Source organism: Xiphias gladius, chromosome 3, assembly GCF_016859285.1.
Source record: "Xiphias gladius isolate SHS-SW01 ecotype Sanya breed wild chromosome 3, ASM1685928v1, whole genome shotgun sequence".
Classification (NCBI taxonomy): domain Eukaryota; kingdom Metazoa; phylum Chordata; class Actinopteri; order Istiophoriformes; family Xiphiidae; genus Xiphias; species Xiphias gladius.
In genome coordinates, this window is record NC_053402.1 from 11,281,359 (window position 1) to 11,297,348 (window position 15,990).

The 15,990-nt window shown below is 39.3% G+C and overlaps 1 protein-coding gene across 2 annotated transcripts; it reads left to right on the forward strand.

Annotated features, from left to right (window-relative positions):
* Nucleotides 1–2,737: 2,737 nt before the first annotated feature.
* pold1 (polymerase (DNA directed), delta 1, catalytic subunit) lies at nucleotides 2,738–15,953 on the forward strand. 2 transcript variants are annotated; one of them, XM_040157723.1, is made up of 27 exons: nucleotides 2,738–2,850; nucleotides 3,997–4,185; nucleotides 4,768–4,881; nucleotides 5,238–5,378; nucleotides 6,439–6,564; nucleotides 6,862–7,030; nucleotides 7,546–7,660; nucleotides 7,852–7,981; nucleotides 8,134–8,300; nucleotides 8,428–8,532; nucleotides 8,739–8,879; nucleotides 9,007–9,117; nucleotides 9,306–9,497; nucleotides 9,584–9,672; nucleotides 9,798–9,914; nucleotides 10,294–10,407; nucleotides 10,781–10,928; nucleotides 11,714–11,809; nucleotides 11,938–12,075; nucleotides 13,401–13,576; nucleotides 13,857–14,009; nucleotides 14,123–14,225; nucleotides 14,354–14,486; nucleotides 14,641–14,754; nucleotides 14,957–15,009; nucleotides 15,484–15,581; nucleotides 15,704–15,952. In XM_040157723.1, exons 2-27 carry the CDS (start codon nucleotides 3,999–4,001, stop codon nucleotides 15,789–15,791), a joined length of 3,318 nt encoding a protein of 1,105 aa, XP_040013657.1. In that variant the 5' UTR covers nucleotides 2,738–2,850; nucleotides 3,997–3,998; the 3' UTR covers nucleotides 15,792–15,952. The 2 variants fall into 2 exon arrangements, with proteins under 2 accessions (XP_040013657.1, XP_040013665.1); XM_040157731.1 differs by having other exon boundaries at nucleotides 2,755–2,913; nucleotides 15,704–15,953.
* Nucleotides 15,954–15,990: the final 37 nt, after the last annotated feature.

Consider the following 15,990-nt stretch of genomic DNA (forward strand, 5'->3'; position numbering starts at 1 on the left):
GGTGCGTTTGCTGTCAAGTTGGGGGACGGGACGTCCACGGCAGGAGGAAAGTTGGGTTGGTGAATGCGGCGCCGCCGCCGTCACATTATTCATGAGCCTCACTCTCATTGGCCTCGGTCTTCTCTTTGTCCCCGCCTCTGCACACAATGTGACGGGAGCTGGGTGTTTTCCTCAGCTGAGAGACGCAATTGGCTGGGCGGAGGTTAAATGGGAGGTGCGGTGGTTGGTGAATTATCGTTTCATCCATTCAAAGGAGGGGATTCATGGGCAACGTTTTCTCTTTTTTTTCCCCGTGAGGGGGGAGAGGAGCAGGAGAGTTATTTATAATGTCTTCTAAGGGTCATGGAGAGCATAGTTTGGGGGAATACAACATGACCGGTGACATTAAGACACCCAACTCCCCCTCTACATTTAATTGCGATCTATCCCATATTAACCTTATAGCTATTTTCCACCGACTGCTATCTGTCTAACCCCACCACCATCCACCCTTGAAAGGCCTGACCACATGGGCTAAACAGTCAGGGTCTTTAATGGCAGGGGTGGAATGTAACTAAGTACATTTACTCAAGTACTGTACTTACGTAAAAATTTGAGGTAGTTGTTAGTTACTTTACTTGAGTATTTCAATTTTATGCAACTTTATACTTGTACTCCACTAAATCTCACAGGCAAGCATTGCACTTTTTACTCCACTACATTTGTCTGACAGCTTTAGATACTAGTTACTTTTCAGACTGCATTTTTTCATACCCTTCCTGTCCATCGAAAACCGTGTATCTCCAAATGTGTTGATTGTGTTTAATGTTTGTGATGAACTTTTTTTCTGAGCTCACAATTTTTTAGAGATATGTGGTTCTCACAGGACAGCGACGCTGAAAACATATGATTATCTTATAGACTGTGATGCATCGCTGTAGACTAAACTACCCAACGGTATATAAAGTAGTTCAAATTAGCTCAACCCTTAGACACCTACAGCGGTGAAATGCAACATACACATTAATGATGAAGTAATATTAATTCAAAAACCTCATTTACAATAGTAAAATGCTGAAAGTGACCATTTTCTGCATGAGTACCTTTATTTCTGATACTTTAAGTACATTTTGCTGATAATACTTACATACTTTTACTTAAGGAAGGTTCTGGATGCAGGACTTTTACTTGTAGTGGAGTATTTTTGCAGTGCGGTATTAGTACTTTTACTTCAGTAAAAGATCTGAATACGTCTTCCACCACTATACATAGTATTGGTAATGCTGCTGAACATAAGTGAGTGGCCCTGCAGTCACAGCGTCAGTTTATCAGGCCCCCTGATTCCAGGAAGAATCTGCCGTATTGAAGTGTCTCCGAGCACGGCACTATCCTCCTGCCAGCTTCAAAAGTTTTGGTCTGCAGCAGGAAATGACCTCTCACCTCACTGTGTATTTGTGTCTGGAGGGGGTGACGGAAGGCATCAAAAAACTTTAATGGATAAGTATAACAGACACACACAGTGGTGAGCGCACTGATTTATATGAAAAGAGCAGATTGTCATCACTGACATCTAGGCATCAGCACACATAAGTTTTCTATCACAAGGACTTGATGTCTGAGTCGCTGGGATATTTAAAATATTTTAATTGAGTCTAAACCATGGCACCAGATAGATATGTTAGCTTTAAATGTTCAAGACAAGACAAGACTGGTTTTCTTTACCTGCTGATGACCTTCTCAATTAACTGATTCATTGTTTGGTCAATAAAACATCCAAAAACACTGAAAAATTCCCTAGAGCCCAAAGTCATGTCATCAAATATCTTTTTTTATCTGACCAAAAACAAAAAAATCCAATAATATTCAATTTACTTTCATGTAAGACAAGGAAAAGAAGTACATTGTGACACTTGGGCATACTTACTTTATTATTATTATAATCCAAAACCTGACATTAGGTAACGATGTCACATATCAAATAAAAATTAAGAGGCACAGAATATATGCTGGTCTGAGGAAAATATAGTTGTAATGAGGTGTATGTTTACATATGTAGAGCTAAATTTATGTGTTTACAGAGAGGTCCTAGGTCCTCAGAGGGTGCCTCAAAGTTTGGAAAAGGAAATTAAGGCTTTGTGACTGAAACCATTTGTTAGTGACAGTTTTTAGGAAAACACTTGCCTTATTTAAGAGTCGGCGGTCAAGGATGATTTTCAGAGTGGTTCATTGGTCCTTCATCCTCTTCACATCATCAACATCATCTAATAAACTACAGTAACTTTTTTTCTACCAGTCACAGATACACTTTTATATAAATTTACACATTTACAGCACAAGAAGGGAGTATACTTATCACACTGTAGACAATAAAACAGCATATTATCAACAATCTATCTATCTGGCTATTTATCTATCTAAAAATGTTTACCTCCTTGTTCGTGCGTGTGTTGCTGTGTGTATAATTTCATGCCTTAAATAATATAAAAATACAAAAAGGGTTTCGTTTGAGTAAATTGTTTTTTTCTTGGATATAAGTTATTTTAAACAAAAAATAAAATTCAAAGATTTGTTTTCTCTAATTGTGGAGCGTTTTTTTCCCCCTCCCTCGCGGATGCGTATACTCTGACGTAATTTTGCCGGGAACACAAGGTCTTTTTTAGGTACTAGGTGTTGCCAGGGCGCGTTGAACTTACCTCTCATCGCAACTGGGTTTCCGCCTAGTTCGTGTCGTCATTGTCCACTCCTTTTCTATTGGGCCTATAAACAAAACGGAAATTTTCCGCGCCTTCGCCGGTGAAAGTTCACAAATTAAAGACGAGTGGCGGGAGCTGTTGTCAACCGGGGTCCGCTGTCCAGGAGTAACTTTGATAGGTATTTATAATTTCGTTAGAAACGCACCAGCCGCCGATAGCTGTGTTGGCAGATTTCACAGAGGTTAGTCCCACGGTTCGGTAAAATCAGCCTTGGCGCGAGACTGTTGTGTGTTTACACTTGCGTTTGCTAGCTTGCGGCTTTACCTCGATACACAAAAAAGCAGCCGCCGCGGTTTGAACAAAGAATAACTCGACATAAACTTTACCGCTTGCATGCAGATGTCAATCCATATCATGTATTTAAGAGAAGTGTTGAATTTACACCGTGAACACGTGGATGGGTTTTCAGCATTAGCCGTGAGTGCTCTTAACTGAGATAGCACTAAGAACCTTGGGAGGACTCAACGTAGCTAACTAATGTATTTAGTTGCGATGCTGACAGTAACCTTTTAGTGTTGTTCGAAGTTAGCAGGGGTACAAACATACTAGTTACATGCCTAATGGACTACATCATGTGCAGAATGGAGGGATGTATCTCATTTGCCGCGGTTCCTTACCAATCACATGGATCCAATGTATTATATATCTTCTACTAAGCATAATTTAATAAATCAAATATATTAACCGTCATCACCGATGTGTCACCGTTTACCTTCCTTACGCTACTTTGTTCTCCTCTTTATGTTGTTTATGTCTCTCTCTTTATCATGTTAGTTTACCTTATACCATCCGCTAAGAAAACAGTCTCTGCATGTAATATTTCATAAAACATTTTTTTTTAAATCACTGACAGCACTGTAACTTACTCGTTTCGCCTAGCATTCACAGTAAGCCCACCGTAGCCAGCACAGATTCTATGCAAGTACGGTGTATTGTGACAGTACAAGGAATATTAACACGTGTAATAAAAAAAACATTTTCTTTTTTCTTCTGTGCAGCCTTCCATACTGTATGTACATTAAGGTTTTGGTTAGTCAATGTTAGCTTTTTTGGCAAGTGTTAATAAGCTATTAAAGTGGTACAGTGGGAGCTTGTTGCTTTGATCGTTCTGCCTTATTTTGAATATATTTGTTAACTGCTATCATTAAGGGATTATTGTTATGCTATTACCAGGGCCTGTTTAACTGAGTCAAGCATGTTCTTTCCTCTTTTCTCTCTCATCATTTTCCCTAACATGTATTCTGCTTACAAATTTTCGTTGCAGGCATGGATTATAAGAGACGCAATGGTGGCCCTTTTGTGGGTGGTGCATCTCAGGCCAAACGGGCTAAAACAGCTGGTGAATGGGAGCACAGTCCATCCCAGTTTGAGGAGGAATTGTCCATGTTTGATGATGCAGAGATGGAGGCAGAGGAGATGGAGGGGCAGGCCGGCCATGATGTTATTCCCGTAGGTGAGTGTTGCAGAGAAAAGCACACATTCATAGGTGGCATTAGTAAAAGGGTTTTACTGGTGTAGGAAGAGATAGAGTTGTGTTAATGACATGCAGATTTGTTTCACAAATGCCAATTACTTACAGTCAAGTTTATGTTTTACACCATCAACATAACTCATAACATTTTCTTAAACGAGCAGAACTAAACACACCATTTATTCTTCAGAACCTCGCTACCTGTGAAATAAGAATTATATTTATCTTACAGCCAATTTCTCAATTTTTTAATGTAAGTACAATGTATGGCTGGTAGCTCTAACAAATCATTCTGGATGGCTAAATTAAGTATATGTTAAGTATTAATTAAGTCATCCAGTCATGCTTTGAGTAAATGAAGCATGTATAGCTTTGCATTGTGAACAAAGTAACTGTGTGCTGATAATAAATGGCGACTGTGGAACTAGTAGTACATCATCACAGGAAAGTACTCATTGAAAGGACTCTAACTTCTGATAATTCTCTCAGTTCTTAGTTGTATCCATTGGCATAATAAATAATTAATTTTGGTTTTACCTCTGTCTTACCTTCTTCTTCTGTCAGGGGACCTCTTCTCAACAAACCTTAACCCCCGCTGGCGGCGGCCTGATGCCCCTTCACTGGACCCATCATCGGATACTTTGGTGTTTCAGCAGATTGACCTTGACTATTATTTAGGTAATTATCAAAGAGGACTAGTGTTGAAGCCAGAACCGAGATAACTTGGACTTAATTCTGTGATATATGCTGTTGTTAGCAGTTAAAAAAAATGATGGTAATCATCTTATATAGAGCAGGTCCAGATTCTCATAGATTTTTTTTTTTTTTTTAACAAATATTTCACACAGATTTGAGTCTCAGAAATATGGACCTTACCATTTAAATAAAAAGATCAGTTTTCCTAGAGTTATATTGGTTTCTTTTTTTGTTTGGATCTAAATAAGAGTGTAGAACATATCAACCTACACTAATGCTCCACTGCCATATGTGAGAAAAAAAGTTTCGAAGTTGGTTTCCACTTTTTTGTTATGCAGGGCCTGCAGTGGCTGGCATGCCCGGCCAGCTACAAGGAAAAGTCCCGATCATTCGGATGTTTGGGGTGACAGACAGTGGGAATAGTGTTTGTTGCCACGTCCATGGTTTTGCACCTTACTTCTATGTTCCTGCACCAAGTGGTGAGTATTTTTTTATTTTTTTTTTTTTTTATGTACACTACCAGTGAAAAGTTTTAGAACCACCCCATTTTGCAGTTTTTTTTAAATTTAAGCAGTTCGAGTCCAGTGATAAAAGGTAACAAAGGTTACTTATAACTGCCTGAGGTTTTAAAAAAAAAAAAAAAGGTAAATCACCAAAAACTGGAAAAATCATTTAAATTTCATAGAAACAGGCCTTTCTCAGGGGTGAAGAAATTCGTTAATTTACAATAACTTAAGTAACAATTCCTACAAGTGCCTCAACTGTTGTTGATTACTTCCAAACCCTCTGTCTGTAAAAAAGGCAGTTTTGGAACAAACTGTTACTACACCCACTGATGCATTATTAGGACAATACTGTACGGCAGGAAGTGGTGCTTTATACTGCTATCAGAATGGTGAGAGAAAGGCAAGTAAAAAAAGAAGGAAGACTGGTTGGTCAGGGGTTCATCCTACAGCAAAATAATGACCCAAAACATTAGAAGAAAAGAAACAGACGGTGGCTTCAAATGATGGAAGACCAGCACAGTCTCCAGATTTAACCCCTGTGGAGCTGGTTTGGGATGAACTGGAGAGAAGGTGAAAACAAAGCAACCTACAAGTGCAACAAATTCGCGGATACTTCTTCAACAGTGTTGGGACGTAATTTTAGTTCAACAAGAAGATTCCATGATTCCTCGTTTTTAAAAATCTTTTTTTCTTTAAATAAATTAAAAAAAAGCTTATTTGTTTTATGGTTTAATTTCAGAAACACAGAAACTGCATTATGTAAATCTAAATAACAGCTGGAAAATTGAGTTGTTTTAAAACTTTTGGCTGGTAGTTTAAGCTTGAAAGTTAACACTTTGAATTTATGTCTTATATTTGCTCAGTCCAATAACTTTTAGTCAGTTACTATTTAATCATTCTCTCAGTTGAACACATTTCTGCCTTCTGAGCTGTGACTTATTTGAATGACTTCAGCTTTGGGAAGGAAAAAAAAATCATGTAATTGATTATTTTTAATCCCGCAATTTTTCCCTCTCTGTTTCCTTTTGAAAAGGGTTCAAATCTGATTACCTGGGTGAATTTAAACGAGAGTTGAACTCTGCTGTCCTGAAGGACATGCGCTCCAATAAGGACAACATCTCCATCACAGTGTTGGCTGTGGACATCACCCACAAAGAGAGTGAGTACAAGTCATGTGCAGATGCTTATAAAAATGTATTGTTAAGTTGATATAAGCGTGTAAAGGGATTCTCGAACACTCACAACACAACACTCTTTGATCACACTATTGTAAACATGAAGGCTGATCCTAGTTACAAAGGACATCTGATAATAAATTTACATACATATATGAAGCTGTTTTGGATGATGTTGTTTTATTACTCTCTATTGTTATGCACTAATAAAATAAAATACTGTGACTTTATGCTTTCATCATCATTTGTGGATCAAAGCTTCTTTTTTCCTTTCCCCACAGGTATGTATGGTTACCACGGGAAACACAGTATGGATTTCTTGCGGATAACCATGGCAATGCCTCGTCTCATTGCCCCCGCAAAAAGACTGCTGGAGCAGGGCTTTAAGTTTGGACCTTTCCCCATCCAGAGTTACCAGTCCTATGAGGCCAATATAGATTTTGAAATCAGGTGCGTGTCTGCTATACGAATTCTACTTAACACACTGATATGTCTGGCTGAAGCTAGCCTAATACAACCTGTGGTGTATTTAAAAACCAATGAAACGGGGACATGCATCTCATATAATATGTACTGTATATATTTCAGTTACAGTATAAGAAGTATGTACCACAATTTATTTATTAAGTTTTTCTTTATCGAGTTAAGAATGGTGTTTGCAATGATTGTGTAGTTCTTGCATCTGTCAGGTTAAACAGGCTGTTTGGAGTTTTTAGTCCTCAATTTTAGTTTTTAGTCCTCAATTTTGTGGCCATAATCTTATGTTTTTGCTTTAATATATATTACTGTATATGTCTGCTTACAATACATATACAGGGGCACCATTGAAATCTCTTCACTTCTAGTCTTGAAAATGTCATCAGGGAAACCTTCCTGTTACTTCCTATATATGACTTTCTCACAAAACAGCTGATAAATAAAAATGCTACTGTATATTCCAGTTTAATGAACCTCTGTGTTGTCAGGTTTATGGTGGACAGTGATGTGGTGGGATGCTGCTGGATTGAACTCCCCAAAGGCAAGTACAGAATGCGTGAGGAGAAGAGCATGGGCGACACGAATTCTCAGTACCCGGGCAAGGTAGGTCTTGTTTATGTCTTAACTGCACGACCCAATCTGGCATGTCTTTGTGCTGCTCAGTAGTACACCAAATGGCTGTCATACTACATCTGTCAGCGGTTTACTTCATTTTAAGTGCCATCTTACAATTTTTGTACTGTCCAGCTTCTGTCAACAGTGTTTGTGCACTTTCTCCAAATTTTTTCCTCCAGGTGTCCTTGTGTCAGTATGAGGTGGATGTGGGATGGACCAATTTGATAAGTCACCCAGCAGAGGGAGACTGGCAGAGGATCGCACCCCTCAGGGTCCTGAGCTTTGACATTGAGTGTGCGGGGAGAAAAGGTGGGTTTCTTTCTTTATCACTGGGATTCTCATTATACAGCATGCAATCGATTACTCCAGCATTAGTTTCAAACAGATGAACAAGGCCTGATCATAGTTGATGAAAAACAAATGAAGAGTTTGACTCGGATGTTAACTTTTTTTCTTTCCAGGAATCTTCCCAGAGGCAGACAAAGATCCTGTGATTCAGATAGCATCCATGGTCCAGCGTCAGGGTGAGATCGAGCCCTTCATTCGCACCGTGTTCACCCTCCAGTCCTGTTCCAGCATTGTGGGCTCTCAGATATTGTGCTTTGCACAAGAGAAACAGCTACTGCAGGTTAATATATGGGCTTTAGTAATGGATTGAAAAACAAAGTATTCTGGTGTTTTCTTTGTTCCCTTTTGTAATGTTTTGTTGTCCACCCGTCATGTCGTTCTGTGTGTGTTAACGTCTGTGTGAGCAGAGCTGGGCGGACTTTTTGAGGACAGTGGATCCAGACATCATCACTGGATACAACATTCAAAACTTTGACTTTCCCTACTTGCTCAACAGAGCGGCTGCTTTGAAGGTTAGATGGAGCCACATCCCTTTACTACTTTCATCCAGTACCAAAGCCGAAAATGTTCTTGGCAGATTGAGCATTTGTTAAGTTTCACTTAACTACCTCTAAAAAATTAATTTGTAGCAGAAATACTTGAGATCTCCCTTTTATGTTTTGACTAAAACATTCCTGTCTCCCCCTCAGTTTAATAGAACATTTTCTTTTGTGTTTAGGTGAATCTGTTTCCCTACTTGGGCCGAGTGCGAGGAATCAAGTCAGTCTTGCGAGACCTGAATTTCCAGAGCAAGCAGATGGGCCGCAGAGAGAACAAGACCATTAACATGGAGGGCCGGGTTCAGTTTGATCTGCTGCAGGTCAGCATTTATTGTTGTAAATTATAATTAAACAATAGTTAAGTTACTATACAGGTGCGTTGCTTAGATTTGAATGTTTTCAGGAAAAGACAGAATGAGTATAAACTGGCAGGTGTCTGTCTATCAGGTGCTCCTCCGGGATTATAAACTGCGCTCATACACACTGAACGCTGTGAGTTTCCACTTCCTGCAAGAACAGAAGGAGGATGTACAGCACTCCATCATCACTGATCTGCAGGTAACCTTGTAGCACCTGGAAGGGAGCTGGCTGTCTTTAAGAGCTCTGTAGATTCGACTACCCTTATTTTTCTGTAATAAAGTTTAAAAAAAAAAAAAAAAAAAAAGGAGTAAGCTTCTTGAAAAAACTAATATTGAGTTGTTGCTGTTGTCACTAATCTGTTGCTCTCCCTTTGTCCTCCATCTCAGAATGGCAACGAGCAGACTCGCAGACGTTTGGCTGTCTACTGCCTGAAAGACGCCTATCTCCCACTGCGTCTGCTACAGAAGCTGATGTGTGTGATTAACTACATGGAGATGGCCAGAGTGACAGGTGTGCCTCTCACATACCTGCTGTCAAGAGGACAGCAGATAAAAGTTGTCTCTCAGCTTCTGCGACAGGTAACAAAGGCAAACACATGGGATGCATGAGTTACTGGATGCATGCAGATTTAAGATGCAAACTGTAAGTATCTGTTCACGTTTAGGCCATGAAACAGGACCTGGTCATGCCTGTTGTAAAGACAGAAGGAGGAGAAGACTACACTGGAGCGACTGTGATTGAGCCAGAGAAAGGGTATGCATGTAGGATGTTTGTTTATGTGAGTGTATGTCTGCTCTCTGGTCCTCTCTTGGTTTTAGTGGTTTATTAGGGTTAAGCTTGTCATATTCCTTTCCATCCTCAACTTCTACTCTGTGTAGGTATTACAGTGTTCCCATTGCCACCCTGGATTTCTCCTCCTTGTATCCGTCCATCATGATGGCTCACAATCTGTGCTACACCACCCTGCTGCAGAAGAGCTCAGTGGAGAAACTAGGGTGAGCATTTCTTTTTCATTACCGTATGTGAGGTTGCCCTGAGAAACTGCAAGCAATTTGCTTTTGTTAGTTTATTTCTTCCTGCTTGGACAGCTACTTGAGTTGACAGTAAACAAATGAACGAATCATGAAATTTATGAAGGGTAGAAATGGATCTAAACAGCTTTAGTTTCCCCTCAGTATTTTCTTCTTTCAGCTGGAATGTTTAGCCAGCCTACAGACTTTTGTACCTGCAACACTGAAGTGCATCGAGCCAATATGGTGCAACTTAAGCTAGTTTAATTAATTGATTCTTCATCGATTCATTATATTTTAATGACCAGGCCAACACGTGTAGTTTTCATAATGTGAACTAATAACTGAAGTAATGTGTCTTTAGCTTGTCACCTGAGGACTTCATCAAGACTCCGACTGGTGATCTGTTTGTGAAGAGCTCGGTGAGGAAAGGACTTCTACCTGAGATCCTGGAGAACCTGCTGTCTGCCAGAAAGAGGTTCTAATTGGTTCAAATATATCACAATAACAAATAGACCTGAACTAGAGTTGATAGTTAGAAACCGGGTACACAGCTTCAGTGCAATGGTACTTTAAAATATTAATTTTCTGCTAAAACTTATTAACTTTTTGATCCTCTGATTTACAACTAGTGTTTAATGTGTTTATTCTTGTTGTAATAATGTTCAGATTTAATCTGGAAAAATACAAAATGGGTGAATCCAAACAAACACATGATTAAAACTCAAACAACTTAAAAATAATTATTTATATGACCCTTTAGATAATGTCGTGCAAATAAACATGTTGGTATGCCCATTAAACAGCCAGATGCGACTTCCTTCTCAATTTGTCCCTTGGTTTTTCCACAGGGCCAAAGCAGAGCTAAAGAAGGAAACCGACCCTTTCAAGAAGCAGGTGCTGGATGGCCGTCAACTGGCCCTCAAAATCAGTGCAAACTCTGTCTATGGCTTCACAGGGGCCCAGGTGGGCAAGCTGCCCTGCCTAGAGATCTCCCAGGTGAGCACTTGGCTCTGCATGAGTTTGGAATAATTATCTTGATACAAGTGACTGCACCATATGTTTATATGTTTACATACTGTGATTTATATACCGTGATTAGAGTGAATAATCTTCAGCTGAAGACCACTGTGACCTTGGTTATACTTCTATTGCATTGGTTACTGTGCTATTGGCATAAGGAGATCTCTGTTTTCAAATGCAGCCAGTCTGTGTTTTCAAACGGGAAAATCAGAGGGAATCCCGCTTACACACCCAAGAGGAGGGTCAAAGGTTATATGATTGGATTGATGTACTCCAAATCAACTTTTAAACAATACTTAATGCTTACAATTCTGGCCCTATACAACTGTTTGTCATTCATCCTAAATGAAATCATCCCCATTTGACCTATTGTCACTCTTCTAACTATTTTGCACAGATGTGGTGTAGAGCAAAAGCGGTAAACAACGGAGATGTAGAGCAAAGATTAGTGTTCACATAGAAACCACAGAACAGGTGGAGGAAGAAATGTAAATACTTAAACAAAAGACCAACTGCAAGTGTAAAAATGAACTGCAACAGACAGTTTCTTGCTGTTTTGTGAAAAGTTGACCTAGTTAGATACACCCACAGAAAGTTGAGCCAACTCCGTGAGCAGTTTTGCTAAATTTTTTCCTAGTCATTGAAACTCATGACCTGTAATGTGGCTGAAGGTTTTGCTTCCGGTCCAGTGAAAGCTTATTACAACACCACAGGTAATTTAGTTATAAACTTAATTAAATCTTTTCACTTGTCTCATCCAGAGCGTCACAGGTTTTGGAAGGCAGATGATCGAGCAAACCAAACAGCTGGTGGAGTCCAAGTACACCATTTCCAACGGTTACCAAGGGGATGCCAAGGTAAGGAATACATGTTGCAGCCCTCTACTAATACTGAACCAAACTCTTCTCTTTTTGTTTCCTTTTTTTAAACACTGCTATGTGTGTCTGTGGGTGTTTTTTATTTTGTTATATTTTTATCTGTTAAGGTGGTTTATGGGGACACAGACTCTGTAATGGTTAAGCTTGGAGTTGCAACAGTGAGGGAGGCCATGGATATCGGGAAGGAGGCAGCAGAGTGGGTATCGTCCCATTTCACACCGCCCATCAAACTTGAGTTTGAGAAGGTACAATTTCAGTCCAGTCCATTTATCAACACACTTGTCCCTGTGGAATTTGTAATTTAGTTGCTCCTCTGTTAACGAGGATGGTTAGAGTGGGTGTTTTATTTTAGTTACAGGAACTGTGCACAATTTTAACCTGGATGTATGTATGACATCTGATGAGTTGAGAATATGAAACCGATATGTTTAATTTACATGTGATACAACAAAGTATATTTGGCTATTTCTTCAGCCAGAACAAGACTCCTGTCAACAAAATATGATGTCAACCCTAGCATCCTTTGCATTGGGACTGTTTTGTCCATTTGTGTGATTTTTCTTTCAGGTGCTTACCTGCCCAAAAGCCAATATGCTGTCTCCTTCATTCACAACATATTAAAAAGTGACACAAAACAATCTAACAATGTTCAAGCCAGTACTCAAATTAGTTTCCTGGAAGCCCCCCCCCGGACATTTTGTTCAGACACAGAATTGAGAAGAGAGATGAAACAAAGTTACCACATAAATTCATATTTCCAAAAACAAATAGAAACATTTTTCTCAAATGTTTTTCCCTCCAAGACACTTGCTGTACATAATATAACCTGAAATATTCAAGACGTACATAGTAATAATACTACTACTATAGTAATTATTCAGTAACTATATTGATACTCAATTAATTGTTTAAGTCTTTTTTTTTTAAGCAGAAAAGGCCTATAATTCAGTCCCAATTTTATGCCCCCATAAAATTGGAGGATAAAATCATATTTAATATGATTTTATGTAAAATTCATGTGAACCTTAGATATATTATTTAATGTTTAACCCATTCATCCATCCATTTCCTGCTGCTTATCCAGGTCCAGCTTGTGTATTTGGTTAATTATTTATATTATTAGGGATTATTGTCACATACAGCTGGGGAGTGCTCACAATAATGTAATATAAATATTGATAATTTCATCTGCTTGGTAAATTGAATTAATTACTAAGTGCATGAAAAGTACAAAAAAAATATCAATGAAAAACAATTGCGACATTATTCATACTTTGACCAGAATGACTGTGAACCGGGTATTAAATTAAAATCCATGTGGTATTTAAGAATGTCTGATAATTTCTTAAAATGTAACTTAATGAACCCTGCAGACACCCAAGTGGGTGGAGACAAGTGAGTACTGGAATAACAGTGGCACTCAAGAAATAAGACCACAATGACTAATGTGAATGAAAATGTGTCTTCAGGAATCAGGCAACCGTTTCAAATTTCAGTGATCAGGGTTTGGAACCACAGGAGAAATGGAGTGTCTTCTCGGCTAATGAGTTTATCTTTGTCACTTCCACAGGTGTACTACCCATACCTGCTGATCAACAAGAAACGTTATGCAGGCCTGTATTTCTCCTCCAGTGCAGACACGCATGACAAAATGGACTGCAAAGGCATTGAGACTGTCCGCAGAGACAACTGCCCTCTGGTGGCTAACCTTATCAACACCTGTCTGCAGAAAATCCTCATAGACAGGTACACGTTTTTTTTAGAGGTACTCCTGTGATTTCATTCCTTCATAATTTCATTTTAATTCCGTTTTTACATACTGAATAGAACTCCATAATTAATCATCCCATGGAAAATTGTGAAATACACCGTTTGCGTTTATTTTTCAATTTTTGGCCTCTAGAAAAAGGTAAAATCAGGATTTCAGTTGCTCAGCCCACTTTTCTGTCTTATTGGTTAGTTGAACCTCAACCAGAGCTGTTAATATGATGTAAAACTAATCACAGCTCCTGTGATCTGTTGTTAGGGATCCGCAGGGTGCAGTGGCTCATGCCAAAGAAGTGATCTCAGACCTGCTGTGCAACCGCATCGACATCAGCCAGTTGGTCATCACCAAGGAGCTAACACGTACCGCCCAGGAGTACGCTGGCAAACAGGCACACGTGGAGCTGGCTGAGAGGTCTGATTAGCCATTTACCAGAAACGGAGACATTTCATTTCAAAGGATGTTCAAAGGGGGAAATACTGTGTGTGGTATGAGTGGACTTACTTATTAATATTCATGCTTTACAGGATGAGGAAAAGAGATGCCGGCAGCGCCCCCAACCTGGGAGACCGAGTTCCATACGTCATCATCAAGGCTGCAAAGGGAGCAGCAGCCTACATGAAGTCAGAGGTCTGTTGTGTCATCTTTGATTTGTTTTGTTTTTTAATGTGCATGTTTGTTTCATTTGTGCAGCCGCTTTCCCTAAAATAAATATTTAATCCCGACGATAAAACTGATTCTTCTACATGTTGCTTCAGGACCCGATCTACGTGCTGGAGAACAACATTCCCATTGACACACAATACTACCTGGAACAGCAGCTGTCCAAGCCCCTGCTGAGAATATTTGAGCCCATCCTGGGAGAGAGCAAAGCAGAGAGCGTCCTGCTCAGTGAGTCCAAACACCCACACACACCAAAACACAAACACACACACACACACACACAGAAGATGTACTAGTTAAATAAATGAAACTTGACTTGTTGTGTTATCTTCTGAAGTTTTTTCGATCTTAATGTCGACGTTGATTTTGTGGTGCCTTTCAGAGGGTGACCACACACGCTGTAAGACTGTATTGACCTCGAAGGTTGGGGGCCTTATGGCATTTGCTCAGAAGAGGAGCACCTGTATTGGCTGCAAAGCTGTGCTCAAAACAGACGGTATGTGCTCAGTATTTTAAGATTTTTTTTTTCCTCTACTTTGATATCCCTTTTGTGAGTTTAAAAAACAGGAGGTTTTGCTTTTGGATGTAGCTCTTCATTTCTTGGCATAGGACCAGTCCATCTTTATTTTTCTGTGTACAGTAGTACGATTGTGTGGGAGTCTTAAACAATATGTGCAACATCAAACGTGTCATTGCAGCGGCTGTGTGTGATTTCTGTAAGAAGAAGGAGTCTGAACTGTACCAAAAGGAGGTAGGCAAGATGCTAAATGACTTACTACTGGAATATTTTGGTTTTCTTCACTTACAGGGCTCTGGAGTTTATTTGATTAAAGTCCCAGATCTGAATATGTTTGAAGAAAAGCTTTAATGTCTTATTTTTAGGCAGTGGCTGTCTAGTGTTTATCATCATCATTGCCCTCTGGTGGCTCTTCAGAGCTCAGGGAATTCATTAAAAGGAATTTGATATCAAATTTATTTTGGTACATGGAGATAAACACTGCAAAATGGCTATTTTTAATATCAAACCAAATTTAGTCTAATTTCGTAAGAATTTACTTTTGGGCTGCTATAGACCGGTGTGCTAGTTAAAATGTGATGTAGTTTTTCCAAATTGTCTCTTCTAGTAAAGCAAAAACAGTTAATTCTTCATTCAATTTATTTAAACTCAGGGGGTAATATCGGCAAACACGTCTAGTGTTGCTCACATTTGGGTTGTAAATTACAGATCTTTCACCTGAACGCACTGGAGGAACGTTTCTCTCGTCTTTGGACTCAGTGTCAGCGATGTCAAGGCTCCCTCCACGAGGATGTTCTCTGTACCAGGTACACATACTGTACACAAGTACATATTTAGTATAACTGCGTGTTTATAGCAGAATCATGGCTGAGCACACACTGGCAGTCCTTAATGTCCGGTGACACTGTCCCTCTTCACTCCTCTGCAGCCGGGATTGTCCCATCTTCTACATGAGGAAGAAGGTTCAGAAAGATTTGGATGACCAGAGCAAGCTGGTGTCTCGTTTTGGATGGTGAGAAGGGGGCACAAAGACTCTCATTCCTCTTGTACCTCATTTCAGATAACTTTGGACTTTTTTTTTTTCCACGGCTTTTATGGCTTCTGAAAATGCATTTATATATTGCACTATTTCTGTATTTTCTAATGTGAATAAAATGACATTAAGTAGTATCTTTTTGTATAATAAAATCAAAAAGCAATCTATTCTTTTTGGAC

What these genes read in the sequence shown, in the direction of transcription:
- pold1 (XM_040157723.1), top strand. Translation starts at nt 3,999, where the DNA reads ATGGATTATAAGAGACGCAATGGTGGCCCTTTTGTGGGTGGTGCATCT. An exon ending in TGACCTTGACTATTATTTAG is followed by an intron (nt 4,882 to 5,237) that starts GTAATTATCAAA and finishes TTTGTTATGCAG; the next exon opens with GGCCTGCAGTGGCTGGCATG. An exon ending in CAGCCTACATGAAGTCAGAG is followed by an intron (nt 14,226 to 14,353) that starts GTCTGTTGTGTC and finishes ATGTTGCTTCAG; the next exon opens with GACCCGATCTACGTGCTGGA.